This window comes from Schistocerca nitens, chromosome 7 (genome assembly GCF_023898315.1).
Source record: "Schistocerca nitens isolate TAMUIC-IGC-003100 chromosome 7, iqSchNite1.1, whole genome shotgun sequence".
In the NCBI taxonomy this organism is placed as follows: domain Eukaryota; kingdom Metazoa; phylum Arthropoda; class Insecta; order Orthoptera; family Acrididae; genus Schistocerca; species Schistocerca nitens.
The window spans coordinates 635,737,842-635,754,053 of record NC_064620.1 but is presented as its reverse complement, the minus strand read 5'-3'; the positions used below and the strand labels follow the sequence as shown (position 1 = coordinate 635,754,053).

The window sequence follows — 16,212 nt, the reverse complement described above, 5'->3', positions numbered from 1 at the left end:
AGGTCTGTGAGGCTGGGTGTGTCTGATATGAGGGGACATGTAGGAGGTTTGGTGGTTGTTTTAGATGTGGTGGACAGTGGTACTCAAAGGTGGGAGTAGGAAGTGAGCAGGTTTGAGAGCTTTGTAAGGTGGCATTGTGCATGTTGCTCAAGTTCCTGCAGGGCAAGAGTTTCAATGTGCGTTATGGGTCCCACGAATGGATTGCATAGCAGAAGAATTTTGCGGATGGGGAGAAGGTAGTGCAAGGAGGTTTGGGCTTGGTTGACATGGTTTGCAGGACTATGTTGGTGAGGGCTAAGGATTGGTGGAATGTGAACGGGTAGAGGTCATTGTGTAAGGAAGATTGGCAGCTGGAGATGGGTATTTTGATGGTAAGGCAGCTTGGGGGGATTCCATGAGCCAAGCAGCAAAGCGTTAATATTATGTGGGACTGGGTTCTGGCTAGGGATAGGAAAACTTTTGTGTATTGACACAGATGAGAGGAGCAAGGGTCCATGGTGGTGGAAAAGAAAGCAAAAAATTACTTAAATAATGAAGATTTACTTTCAATAAATTTCGCAAAAATACACCCAAATACATGTGAAAATTCATGAAAAGGATGAAATGTATGAAACAGGGGGAAACGAGATGAAATCTGAGGGAGTTAACAATAGCGAAAGGTGAAAACTCATTAAAATTGGCTTGAAATCACAAGGATCAAAGTAAAGATTATATATTATATATATTACTGTGAGTAGCGGGTCTGAGGATGGATAAGTGTGAAGAAGAGGGATGGCAGATGGGACTGGATGAGGTAGAATTAGTGGGTGCGAACTAACACTCTACATGTATGCTGGTATCAATTTTTACACAGTTTTTTGAGCCCACTTTGTGGCTAATTCTTGATCTGGAATGTAACGTTATTCATAGCTTAAGAAACTTCTCCTTGGATGTTCAAATTTTGCAATGGAAGCTGAATTGTCCTTTCATTTGTGTTCTTCTGTTTCGGGTTGATGCCAGTGACAGAATTATTCAAAAGTTTTTTTCGAAGATCAAAAGACGGGTTACTTTCTCCTAATCTATGCATTATAACCACTTGAGATGGTCCAGACATGTGGATCTCTTTTGGTGAATATACGAGTTTTCAATTTGCTTACCACAGAAAAACAGAGATAATTACAGTTACTGAGGTTTAGTAACTACACTGTAGTTTGTAAATGCAAATAAAATCCACTGGCATATACTTTTGGTATTCAGGCCCTCATTCAAGAGGTGCTCACTTCCATGCCAGGCTTCAGATCGCCTGTCGAAACGAATTCTTCCTACTGTATAACTGAAACTTGACAACAATGTAGAATATGTTTTGCAATAGTGTAACTGCCGAGTTAATTCCTGTGTGGCGTATGAATCTGCTGACAAATTAACTTGATATTTCCTTGTCAGTTTGATTGAACAACCCGAGATGCTTCCTTTAAAGGTGGGACTTCATGCTTTTGAATCCAGGGAGGTCATTCCATATAGAAACTGCAACTAATCTCGCCTTTTACATTGCAGTTTATTAGTTCCACCCGCCACTGGAACAATGAGGAAGACAAAGTGACAGCAGCACTTAAGTGGAACAGAGGTAAAGTGTTTGGTTCTGAAGTGAAGTGAGGGCTGCTATGGGTCACAGTTCCAGTCTGACTGAAGACCAGATTTTTTAGCTATTTCATGACAGAGCTTCAGACAGTCAGATCCAAAATCAGTAAACAAGTTATAACGATGAAATGTCAAATTTGCATACTGAACAGTTTGACATAGAAGAGCAATTAAACAAAGATTGTTTGAAACTCCAGAATGAATATCATCTTATTCATTCGTGCTATTATAGGCATGCAAATGTTACAGTACTTTCTGTTTTATTAAAATAGACTTCCACTGTAAGGTTACTATGGTGAGCTGAATTACAGTTCTTAGCTGTTGGCAACAAATAGCAACTGCAATAGACATGACGCTGGGGACTGTTCGTAGTGCATAACATCCTTATTGAGCCAGCAGCTGCAATATAGTGTGTTCACATTGCTCTTTGCTCTCGGAGATGTCTTTTCTTACGGCTCAGTCATCAATTTCCTGTGAAGAAGTTAAGATAAAAATGTCATAAATAGACACCAGTAACAATACTGCATAGGAATTCTCTTTTCTCGAGTCATCAGTTTTCTTCCTGATTTGATGCAACCTGCCCTGAATTCCTCTCTTGTGCAAATCTCTTCATCTCAGAGTGGCACTTGCAACCCACATCCATAATTTTTGCTGGATGTATTCCAGTCTCTGTCTTCGTCTACAGTGTTTGCTCTCTACAGCTCCCTCTAGCAGCATGGAAGTCATTCCCTGATTCCTTAACACATATCCTGTCATCCTGTCCCTTCTCCTTGTCAATGTTTTCCACATATTCCTTTCCTCCCTGATTCTGGGCAGAACCTCCTCATTCCTTTCCTTATCAATCCACCTAATTTTCAACATTTGTCTGTAGCTCCACATCTCCAATGCTTTGATTCTCTTCTGATCCAGTTTTCCCACAGTACATATTTCACTATCATACAATACTGTGCTCCAAACGTACATTCTCAGAAATTTCTTCCTCAAATTAAGGCCTATGTTAGATACTAGTAGTCTTCTCATGTCCAGGAACACTCTTTTTGTAGTGCTAGTCTGCTTTTGATATCCTCTTTGCTCCATCCGTCATTGATTATTTTGCTGCCTAGTCACCTACTTCGTGACCAACAATCCTGATGATAAGTTTCTCGCTGTTCTCATTACTTTAGTCTTTCTTCGATTTACTCTCAATCCGTATTCTGTACTCACTAGACTGTTAATTCCATTCAGCATATCATTTAATTCCTCTTCACTTTCGTGCAGGACAGCTGTCATCAGTGAATTGTATCATTGATATCTTTCCACCTTCAATTTTAATTCCACTCCTAAACCTCTCTTTTATTTCCATCAAACCCAAGCACTTCATTCTTGGGCATCCACTCTTATGATTCCCTCTTTGCTCTCGTACATGTAGTATAGTACACATCTCTCCTTGTAGCTTTCCCTTATTTTTCTCAGGACTTTGCACATCTTGCACCACATTACATTGTTGAATGCTTTTTCCAGGTTGACAAAGCTTGTGAACATGTCTTTTTTTTTTTCCAATCACACTGTCAGAATTGCATCTCTGAAGCCTTTACCTTCATGAGGCCAAACTGATCATCATCTGACACATCATCAGTTTTCTTTTCCATTCTTCTGTATATTATTTTTGTCGGCAAACTGGATGCATGAACTGTTAAGCTGATTGTGCAATAATTCTCTCACTTGTCAGCTTTTGCAGTCTTTGGAATTGTGTGGATGATATTTTTCTGAAAGTCAGATGGTATGTCGCCAGACTCGTATATTCTACACACCACGATGACTAATCGCTTTGTTTCCACTTTCCCTAATGGTTCTAGAAATTCTGATTGAATGTTATCCATCCCTTCTGCCTTATTTGATTTTAAGTCCTCCAAAGCTCAGTTAAATTCTGATTGTAATACTGGATCCTCTATCTCTTCTAAATCCAGTCCTGTTTCTTCTTCTGTCACATCAGACAAATCTTCTCCCTCTTAAGAGGCCTTCAATGTAATCTTTCCACCTATCCTCTCTCTCCTCTGCATTTAATAGTGGAATTCTCATTGTGCTCTTAATGTTACCACCCTTGCCTTTTATTTCACCAAAGATCATTTTGGCTTTCCTATATGCCGAGTCAGTCCTGCCGACAACCATTTCTTTTTTTGATTTCTTCGCATTTTTCGTGCAGCCATTTTATCTTAGCTTCCCTGCACTTCCTTTTTACTTCATTTTCCAGTGATTTGTATTTCTGTATTCCTGACATTCCCTGAACATTTTTGCACTTCATTCTTTCAATGATCAACTTACGTATTTTTTCTGTTACTTGAGGTTTCTTCGCAATTACCTTCTTTGTACCTTTGTTTTTCTTTCCGACTTCTGTGATTGCCCATTTTAGAGACATCAATTCCTCTTCAACTGGACTGCGTACAGTACTATTCCTCATTGTATCTACAGGCCCTAGAGAACTTCAAACTCGTCTCATCATTCCTTAGTACTTCTGTATCTCACTCCTTCACATATTGATTCTTCCTGACTAATCTCTTAAACTTCAACCTACTCTTCATTAATACTAAATTTTGATCTGTGTCCATATCTGCTCATGAGTAAGCTAAGCCTTAGAATCCAGTCTGATTTCAAAATTTTTCCCTGACCATTAGGTCATCTAACTGAAACCTTCCCATATCACCCAGCCTTTTCCAAATACACCTCCTCCTCTAATGATTCTTGAAAAGAGCATTCACTGCTGCTAGCTGAAATTTATTACAGAATTCAGTTAATCTTTTGGTTCTCTCATTCCTTGTCCCAAGCCCATATCCTCCTGTAACCGTTTCTTGTACTCCTTCCCCTACAACTGGGTTCTAATCCGATATGACTATTAGATTCTCATGTTCTTTTACCAACTGTATTACCTTGTCAATATGGTCACATAATTTCCCTGTCTCTTCATCTTCAGCTTGTGATGTCGGCATGTATACCTGTACTATCTTTGTTGGTGTTGGGTTTGCTGTCATTTGTGATCAGAACAATCCTTCACTGCATTGTTCGCAGTAGCTCATTCTCAGTGAGGGAAATTGTGACATTCAAGCTAAAATGCAGTAATAGTCACCCCATTGGTTTTTGTTGCAAGCATTTAGAGCTTGTTTTACTCCTACACCCCATTTCTGAACCTTGTCTATTAAAAGCAAGTGGAGTTCTATTGTTAAATGGTTGCAGTTCATCACATATGTCAGTTGTCAAGACTTCTTGATTGTAGAAAGTGAGTCGTGACAGAATGGATGACTTTTCTTGAAACAGTTAAGTCCTTTGCTGACATGTTCTGGTCAAAAGCACACACACACACACACACACACACACACACACACACACACACACACACACACAGTACAAATGTTCCAATTTGCCTTGCTGCCTTCACACTTCTGTTAAACCCAGAGCATACAACATGTTGCAAATCTTAGACTTTTTTCCACTTGTGACTCTATTTTACAACTCTTGAACAGCATTAATAAGTTTCAAGCACACAAAATCCAATAAGTAACTAAAGATAAGAACTTCAAATCACGAAATGATAATTGGTAAATGTGATCATAGCACCATCTTCACCTCGTCGCAAGACACCTGACGAAGTTGGCAAGTAGTGTGCGGCAGGTAGCCAAAGTGAAGGGAATTATTTTTTAGCTCCATCAGACTGACTACTTTCGCAGACAACCGAAAGGCAATTAAAAGAGAATAAAAAGAAAATGGAATGGAGTGGGTTTGATCTAATGACTTCATTGCTTACTTGCGTGACGTTTAACAATAGACCCCGAACAGTTAGAGCCTTATAGCCTCTCGAAGAAAGGACAACACTTTCTCCAGACTCTTCCACATTCTACAGTGTGTCCAGATGGTTTACCACCAAACTTAGAATTCTGTTCGATAATCAACTTTAATGGCCACCTTAAGTGAACGACTCGGACTTAGCCTCTGCGGCATCCGGCAGACGATTAATACTTTTTTGTCTATGGTTGTATATGATTTCAGTACACATAGGAGAACTTTTAGTGGAAACTTGTTCAGATACAACAAAAGTTTGTGAGATGATAAGACTTTAATTTTATTTTCTCCTGTGTTTCACAAAATTGTCTATTTTGAAGCAAAGCATCAGATTATCACAGCCGCTAGTTCACAGTTTCTCGACTATCCATCACAGTAGTGCCACAAGTCAAATGTTAAGTGATTGTTCTGGTGTTGTCAGTACTGTACCGAGTGCTTCAACATATCAGGAAACCTCAAGGCTATTGGAATGAAATGTTGTTTGGTGAACTCTGCCCCTCGGAATTCTTCAAAATAATTTTTTTCAAAAACTCAGTGGCCAAAGCTTCACCTGTAAATGTAAGCTGACCCCTATAGTCATCCATTAAACAATGTAAAAACGTTGAGCTCAACAGCATTAATTTAATATGCAAATATAAGACTACCCCATATTTTTCAAATGATAAATTTGGGAAAAAATCTCATCTTATATTTGGGTAAATGTGGTATAATATTATTGAGCTGAAATATAATTACACACTATGTAGGTATTAGTGAAAATAATAATAATAATAATAATAATAATAATAATAAACCCCGTGGAGGCCCGGGAAAAGAATAGGCCTCCGGTATGTTCTGCCAGTCGTAAAAGGCAACGAAAAGAACAAACCACTAATAGGGCTAACCCCCCTTTTAGTGTGATTACTTGGTTCAGGACAGAACTAAAGAAGCCTCGGACAAGCGCCGTCATGGTCGGGGACGACGCTTGAACCCTATGCCCGCCCACAATGGTAACGACACTGCTAGCCAACTGGATAATGATTTAAATCCAAATAGAGGTGTTTTGCAGGATATGCTTCCTGCAACCACCCTAGAAGGAAAACAAAGACAGAGGATGAGATGGTCAGATGAAGTTAATCGACACCTCATGTTCTGTTATTACCAAGCAACAAACCTAGGAACCAATACAACTGGATACAGATCACAAGTATACACAACATTTATTACCAGATACCCAGAATTAAAATTTTTAACAGAACAACGACTAGCTGATCAGATCCGTGTAATAATAAAAAATAACAGGATACCCCAGTCAGAATTAGAAAACATCAAACAACAAGTACAACAAATACTAGAACAAAATAATGTGCAATCAGAAGAAGAAGAAGAAGAAGAAGAAGAAAATACAGTAATGGACTCAAACATCCCAGAGCAAACAAACAAAGAACAACACACATCAATTAAACAATCAGAGGAAAACGACATCTTAAGACAGCCACCAGAACAAGCACAAAGAGAACACGAAGTGACACACATGTTAGATATAGAAGAGAAATTTCAGCTGACATATATAGAATACAAAGACACAGATACAGACATTAGACCATTCTTGCATACACCACCAAATAACCCACAAGTCGAAACAACAATAACAACTATCAACACAATCATACACAACAAAATAAATGAAAATACAACAATAGAAGAGTTACAACTACTGGTTTATGTAGGAGCACTCACTACACTAAATATACACACTAGGCAGAGATCAGAACCAACCAACACACAGAAGAAACCCACAAAACCAGCATGGCAACACAGGCTACAGATCAGAATAGAAAAACTGAGAAAAGACATCGGACAGCTAACACAATTTATAAGAAATGAAATATCAGACAAAAAACGAAAAAGGTTAGGTAAAATCTCACAACAAGAAGCAATAGAGCAATTAGATGAAAAGAAGCAGAAATTACAAGCATTGGCCAAACGACTTAGAAGATACAAAAAAAGTGAAAATAGAAGGAAACAAAACCAAACATTCAACACAAACCAAAAGAAATTTTACCAGACAATAGATAACACACACATTAAAATAGACAATCCACCAAACATAACAGACATGGAACACTTCTGGAGCAACATATGGTCAAACCCGGTACAACATAACAGGCATGCACGGTAGATACAAGCAGAAACAGACTCATACAAGATGATACCACAAATGCCTGAAGTGATAATTTTACAACATGAAGTCACCCGAGCAATTAATTCTACGCACAATTGGAAAGCCCCTGGAAATGATAAAATAGCAAATTTCTGGCTAAAGAAGTTCACCTCAACACATTCACATCTAACTAAATTATTTAACAGTTACATTGCAGACCCATACAAATTCCCTGATACACTTACACATGGAATAACCTATCTGAAACCTAAAGATCAAGCAGACACAGCAAACCCAGCTAAATATCGCCCCATAACATGCCTACCAACAATCTACAAAATATTAACCTCAGTCATTGCACAGAAATTAATGACACATACAACACAGAACAAAATTATAAATGAAGAACAAAAAGGCTGCTGCAAAGGAGCACGAGGATGTAAAGAGCAACTGATAATAGATGCAGAGGTGACATATCAAGCTAAAACTAAACAAAGGTCGCTACACTACGCATACATTGATTACCAAAAAGCTTTTGATAGTGTACCCCACTCATGGTTACTACAGATATTGGAAATATACAAAGTAGATCCTAAATTGATACAGTTATGAAAAACTGGAAAACCACACTTAATATCCAAACTAACTCTAATAATATCACATCACAGCCAATACAGATTAAGCGTGGAATATACCAAGGAGACTCATTAAGTCCTTTCTGGTTCTGTCTTGCTCTGAACCCACTATCCAACATGCTAAATAATACAAATTATGGATATAATATTACTGGAACATACCCACACAAAATCACACATTTGCTATACATGGATGATCTAAAACTACTGGCAGCAACCAATCAACAACTCAATCAATTACTAAAGATAACAGAAGTATTCAGCAATGATATAAATATGGCTTTTGGAACAGACAAATGTAAGAAAAACAGCATAGTCAAGGGAAAACACACTAAACAAGAACATTACGTATTGAATAACCACAGTGACTCCATAGAAGCGATGGAAAAAACAGATGCCTATAAATATCTAGGATACAGACAAAAAATAGGAATAGATAATACAAATATTAAAGAAGAACTAAAAGAAAAATATAGACAAAGACTAACAAAAATACTGAAAACAGAATTGACAGCAAGAAACAAGACAAAAGCTATAAATACTTACGCTATACCAGTATTGACCTACTCATTTGGAGTAGTGAAATGGAGTAACACAGACCTAGAAGCACTCAATACACTTACACGTTCACAATGCCACAAATATAGAATACATCACATACATTCAGCAACTGAAAGATTCACATTAAGCAGAAAGGAAGGAGGAAGGGGATTCATCGACATAAAAGACCTACATTATGGACAGGTAGACAATTTAAGAAAATTCTTTCTAGAACGAGCAGAAACTAGCAAAATACACAAAGCAATCACTCATATAAATACATCGGCTACACCACTGCAATTTCATAACCACTTCTACAACCCTTTAGATCACATAACATCAACAGATATGAAGAAAGTAAATTGGAAAAAGAAAACACTACATGGCAAGCACCCGTATCATCTAATACAACCACACATCGATCAAGACGCATCTGACACATGGCTAAGAAAAGGCAATATATACAGTGAGACGGAAGGATTCATGATTGCAATACAGGATCAAACAATAAACACCAGATATTACAGCAAGCATATTATTAAAGATCCCAATACCACAACAGATAAATGCAGACTTTGCAAACAACAAATAGAAACGGTAGATCACATCACAAGTGGATGTACAATACTAGCAAATACAGAATACCCCAGAAGACATGACAATGTAGCAAAAATAATACATCAACAACTTGCCTTACAACATAAACTTATAAAACAACACGTTCCCACATACAAGTATGAACCACAAAATGTACTGGAGAATGATGAATACAAATTATACTGGAACAGAACCATTATAACAGATAAAACAACACCACATAACAAACCTGACATCATACTCACCAATAAAAAGAAGAAATTAACACAACTAATCGAAATATCCATACCCAATACAACAAATATACAAAAGAAAACCGGAGAAAAAATTGAAAAATACATCCAACTGGCTGAGGAAGTCAAGGACATGTGGCATCAGGATAAAGTTGACATTATACCAATTATACTATCAACTACAGGAGTCATACCACACAATATCCACCAGTACATCAATGCAATACAGCTACATCCAAACCTATATATACAATTACAGAAATCCGTAATTATTGATACATGTTCAATTACCCGATAGTTCCTAAATGCAATATAACATATACCGTACAGTTAAAAGGAAGTGACGCTTGATCAAGGTCCGCGTCACTTTCCATTTTTAACCAGACTTAACGTCTGAGAAAGTAAAGAAATAATAATAATAATGGATGTAAAAGTTAGTGTCAAAATATGCTGCATTTCATTGTTTTTAGTTGTGGTATTACACATGGTAATTATGATCAGTGCCAGAAACACCATTACTATTACTACTACAATATGTTTCATTAATTTTATTTTCAGAAAAAATATCAGACACCCTGTGTAACAAGGGGAAGAACAAAGCTGTGGAATCTGACGTGAAGTTGAATGTCGGACACTGTGTACCGCCACAAACAGCAGTGCGGGTACCTGTATCTGGGAAGGTATTCGCGTCATCTCAGGTTATGCACAGTACAGCTGTTTCAGAGCCAAGTGAACAGCAACCATTCGGTGGACCCTTACCTTCTAAGGAATCAGAGAAAGCATGTCAGTCCCAGGCTTCTCACGCTGAGGACCTTACAGATGGAGCTGACATCCATCTAGAAAAAACTTGCCCATTAGTGTCAAAGCTATCTGGGATAGGACATACTCATCAGGAAAGTGTAGCTACCACGAGTGAGGCAGTTCCTGTAAGTGCTTCTTTTTCCTTGCAAACAACAAGTAGCAGTTCGTCGAGTGATGTCTCATATAATAGAGGAACATCAACAAATACTGAACTGAAAATTCTCAATTCTAAACATGAAATAGATGTATTGAGAAATAAGAGTACAAGGCAGACTGCTGGCAATAACTGTCTCGTGAACAAAATAATTTTGTCTGAATGTTCAGACACTTTAGTGACCACAGATGTCTCCCGAGCTGAACGTAAGCGAGAGCCACTAAAAAATAGTTTGGAGAAGAAATCTCAAAAATGTGGCCCATCCAAACATTACGAGTCAAACGACGAAGGAGACTGTAAAGAACAACAGAACAGTGCACATAGTGAACAAGTTTTGAGGAAGGCTAGCGAGACAAAAAGGCTGAAATTGCTAAGGAGTAAAGGAACTGAAGGTAAAAAAATGAAAGATAACTTTGATAAAGTTAAGTTAACTGCTTTTGGCTCCTCATCAAGTCTGGCCAGTGACTACAGTGTGTTAGGTAGTAGAGAGAGGTGTTACGCAGAGCCAGAGATAAGTGCTACCAGTACTGATTCTCACAGTTCCTATGGTGATGTAAAGATTGTTGTTAAGGTTTGTGATACATCACAAGAATTAATTGGAAATAAACTGTACGATACTGTCGACAGTGAACGAATGAATAGGGAAACTGAGGAAAGGAAACATTGTAAACAACATTGTTGGGAGAAGGTGCCTTACAGAGGTGTTTTCACAAAAGAACTGCAGACACAGCCTTGGAAAAACAAGTCTTGTGAAACACGAGAAAATCTTAGCTGCATTGGTACTTGCCCTCAGCTCGACTCGGGACAGGAGCAGCTTGATCCCACAGGGCTTATATCGTGTAAAACCTCAAGGCTTACGGAAAACAAATTGAATGTTGAAAAAACCTATGGAGATGATACGGTGCAAGGAAATAAATTACATGATGAAAACGATGGTACTTCTGATTCAGATGATAATGAGGAAAAGCGAGACATGGTTTCCAAAGAATTAGATGAAACAATGAATGAAACATCTGCAAGTACATCTTATTTTAGTCCACCAGAAAAAGTGTCTACGGCTAGAGCAAAAGAAATTGAGTCTGCATTGGATGCCATAAGCTCATTTGAAGTGAATACACAGAAAAGTGATATCACTGTTGTAGATACGCAGATAAGCGTAAATCCACAGCTGAGTTGCTACATCCGTAGATTGTTAACAATGAGTAGAGAGAGCATTGAAAATTTGAGTGTTTCCATTAGCAGTACCTCAATACAACCTGAAGAAATAGTTAACTGTTCAACAAATCAACCATTAAACAATAACGAATTTGAGAACTCAAACTGCCGTAGAGCTTGGGTATCACTATTGTCTGGTAGACATGCAGATAAGTTAGAAATTTTACAGCAAAGGGCATTAGATATGAAACAAGGTACCGAACAAACTATTGACATTTGTGATACAGATGTTAAAATGTCACATCGTGCTAACTCCAGTACTTGCAATGATGTGCAGTTCACTGCTCCTACTGCCACACAGCTACCTGATGTTTCTAGTCAGGAGAATAGAGATTCTAACTCAGTTGAATTACAAGAAAATAAAAATTTTGAAGAAGGTGCACCAGCATTACAATGTGAAAAAGTGACCCCAAGTGGTGCTGGTGCTGGTGCTGTCAATGAAGTAAACCACAGTGATTTAATAGTAGCCATGAACAAGAGGATTATTAGTGCAATCAATGAAATGAATGGAACAGTCTCGTCCCTTCCTTTGCAGTCAAATGTTATGGGACTGGAAAAGGCTGTCAGTAATACGGGTATGCAAAATGTTGCTGAAATTACAATAGCTACTGACATTCCATCACCAAAAATGGATTTAAGTGACCTGGCAGAGAAATACTCTCAAAGAGTTTCTGACTTGTCCAAAAAACTGGAACGCCTTCGACTTGAGAAGCAACATATCATGGAGATATCCAGTAGTGGTAGTGATAGAGAAGTGTGTGATGAAACTGCGTATTCAAGTCCTCCCCTGAAAATGAGCATTGTTCCAGATGTTAAGCACCCTGTAATTTCCCTCTACCAACCTGAATATGTGCAACCACAAATAGCACCACTGACCAGTGTTATTTTTCCGACATCACATGAGGAATATAATGGTGCAGTTCACAATTTTAGAGGGAAACCACCAGTGTCTCTCAACCAGAAATTCATTAGGTATGTTAAATTCTTGTTACCGTTCATTATCTCTGTTATGATAATATTTATTTATTTATCCTATGATGAAATCGCATATGTATATACAGCATTTGTGGACAAATATGCACAAGTTTGTGTAATCTTACATCTCCAGGTCAAGTACTCTGATCCATTTGATCATGTGGTGGAAGTGTATTATCATTCCTTTGAACACACAGTCAGTTATAATACAGCAGATTGAAAGTAAGGCGCACCACAGCCACAGTTTGCAGAACTAGCCCATTCCCACTTCTGCTTCAGGTAATGACATCTGCCTTGTCCAGATCATAATTCTCCAGTGACGTCTGAGGTTCTCAACTGGTGTATGACTAATGGTGACTGACTGCCCCCACTGGATTTCCTATGAATGGTTAACAGTGAAAGATGTGACTCAACCAACATCCAGAAATTTAAGAGCTGATACAAAGAGATGGTTTGAATGCTTTCCTTTTTATCTTTTTACATGTGAAAATACATGTGCTGCTACACTTGATGAGGGTAAACAGACTACTCATCACTATAATGTACTTGCAGTTCCAGTTTTTGATCATTATTTTATGTAGTGATTAGAGATCTGGTGGAGCAACAGACACTTGGTCAGCAGGCAGAGGAGTGTGTGCAGGAGGGACACAGATTTTCATTCAGTTGTGTTCCGTCTTGCCAAATTCAGTGAGACATTGAACGGAATGCTTCTATCTCACTTCTTTCCTGAGAGAAAGGGAAGACTACTCCATTTTGGGATTTAAATACTCTATATTCTTACCAAGAGCCCACTGCTAATGATATAAAACATTGTTGCAATGAATGCCCAATAAGTTAAGAATTTTGCATGCATGATTGAAAGACTTCAAAAGAAGCTCCCATTTGCATTCCAAAAAACACTAAATGACAATTTTCTTTTTTCCTTTTTTGAAAAACAGGATTAACTTGTTAACTAAACTGGTTAAAACTGCTGTCATATCATGCTTTTTATGGCTTCTTTGTTATCCTGAAAGATGCATTGTATGAAGATGCATTCTATGACAGTATTGGCATAACTATGTTTGGGATATTCCCTTGCACTGCAGATCTCCATATTCTTATGTATTTCTATCAAAACAAGATTCCAAAGAAAAATTGTTAACTTCACATAGCCTAATCAAATCATTCCCAACCTTTCTGAGACCATTACCCCCAAATGCAATCAGATATTAGGTAAGTACCTCCCCTCTTCCCACCATCACCCAAATTAGTGCCAAACTAAACTTTAGAATGAAAAAAAAAACATTTCTTTGAATACTTTCATTTTTAAAATGGTTTAAGATAATATTTATATTTTGTATGTGTTTTATTAAACTATGAATTAATGAGTCATTGAGATGATAGGAATTAGAGGATTACGACCTTGGACATCTGCCATACACTATTGAGAAATAATTGAAGACTGTCTGTGTGGCAAATCATACTTTCATTTTTCACAAATTAAGTGCAGAGTAAAACATTATTGCATTCTCAGTAATTTATATAACATCTGAAATGCCTGACAGGTGTCAAAAACAAAGTGCAAACAATCATTCATGCTGTCATCCTTGGTGCTTTTCACTGGACTTTGAGTGGTTCAGTAACATGTATGTCCCCCATGAGTGTTTACTGCTGCCTGGCACCTACGTGGCTTGTTCTGTATGAGTCTATGGAAGTCACCCTTTGGTATCCATTTCCTTCCTCTTTGAGAACTCTTGAGAGTTGATGGAGAATTTGTGGTAGAAAAGGACATCCATGAACACATCTGTCAAGTACATCCCACTAATGAGTTTAGATCAGGACTCACCATTGGCCATTCTATTACTTCAGTGTCCATGCTTCACAAGATATCATTGGTCATGCCTACCATTTGGGACTAGGCATTATCCTGCATAAGAACAAATTTAGGGCCATCACTGTGTGCAGCAGCCCCCTCGTGGTCCAGCACCATCTGTTCGATGTAATTCCTAGTGGTAAGGTGATCGTTGACAACGACAAGATCTGTACGGGTGTCAATGCTGATGCCTTTCCACACCATCAAAGAGCCTGACCTGAATCTTTTGATTTCCTGGACAACATTCGGCACGTACCATTCATGACGCTGTCTCCACATGCGATCACAGCCATTGCCTTGCACCAGAGAAATCTGGACTTGTCTGTGAGAAACATATTTCGCCTGTAATGAGAGTATCCAAACAAGACATGTGGGTCATAGGATTATTTCTCATAATCTGTGCCGTACAATCTGATCAGACACAGTGGCTCAAGTGGCCCTTCTGGGATCATCTTGCAGCGCTCCTGCGGTAACTACTGGAAGGCAGGGATGGCCAGATATCGGTCTCCAGGTGGGCTTCTAATGTGTCGGCAACCTTGTCTGACTCATCTTGTGCACTGACCTTGTCTCCTTGTAGTGTATCCATAACCTGTGGATGACAGATGGAGAGACTGGCATCTGCTGCAACACCACATTAAAATAATAATAATAATTATTATTATTATTGGACGTAGCAGGACACAAATTACTAACACCTCACCGCATCTTTAAGAACCTGAGACACTATTCATTGTGCTAAAGTGTCCACAAATGTTGAACGAACATATCTAGTTTGTTACCATGTCCCAAAAGCTTTGATTGTAGCTATATTTCTAACTGAAATTTAATTATAACAAATTTTACCAAGAACAATGTATTTTTAATGGATCCTCAACATGCTGTTGCCTTCAAATGGCATACTCTCAAAATATGCATGTTAGAATAATTCTTTTACCCCAAATATGACAGTTCTTATCATTTTATTACAGTGAATAATAAAATTAATTGGAGGTCTATCTGATATGCTAGAAATCACTATACACATCCAGAAAGACTCCACAAAGTACTATTCCATGCTGTGACATCAGAAACTTGGCATGTTCAACGCTCAATGTTCGTATGCACCGTAAGTGTACCGACTGCTTTAGGAGTATCAATGTTTTGGTGGTGAAGAAAGTGTTGTTCACTGGCAGTCGCCTACATCCCCACATGTCGATTGATCAGATTACAGACCATACCATTTGATTTGTAGATTAGATATTGGACAAGTCTTGATATTACAACTTAAGAAAAACAAAATTAAAGTAATGGACATATATAGACATTCACAGACTTGCACATCTGTAATGACAATTATGGGTCAGGTAATTCCCCATGGCCTAATAAACCAGACTGTAGTTATGGGAAGTGAAGGACAAGAAAGGGAAACAGAATGGAGTGAGACAGTTTTGTAGCCAATGTTGTTCAATCAGTACATTGTGCAAGTAGTAAAGGAAACCAAAGAAAAATTTGGAAAGGGAATTCAAGTTCAGGGAGAAGAAATAAAAGCTTTGACTTCGTAGATGACATTGTAATTCTGAAAGAAAAGTTGAAGGACTTGGAAGAGCAGTTGGATAGAGTGAATAATCTCTTGAAAAGAGATTCTAAGGTGAACATCAACA

General features: G+C 38.1%; 1 protein-coding gene across 1 annotated transcript in view; it reads left to right on the top strand.

Annotated features, from left to right (window-relative positions):
* The window catches only part of LOC126195236 (uncharacterized), a 233,811-nt gene that overhangs the window by 209,803 nt on the left and 7,796 nt on the right, over positions 1 to 16,212 (top strand). Inside the window, exon 8 of the mRNA XM_049933762.1 lies at positions 10,134 to 12,717. Within this exon, the coding sequence (XP_049789719.1) occupies positions 10,134 to 12,717 (2,584 nt within the window). The remainder of the gene's footprint in view (positions 1 to 10,133; positions 12,718 to 16,212) is intronic.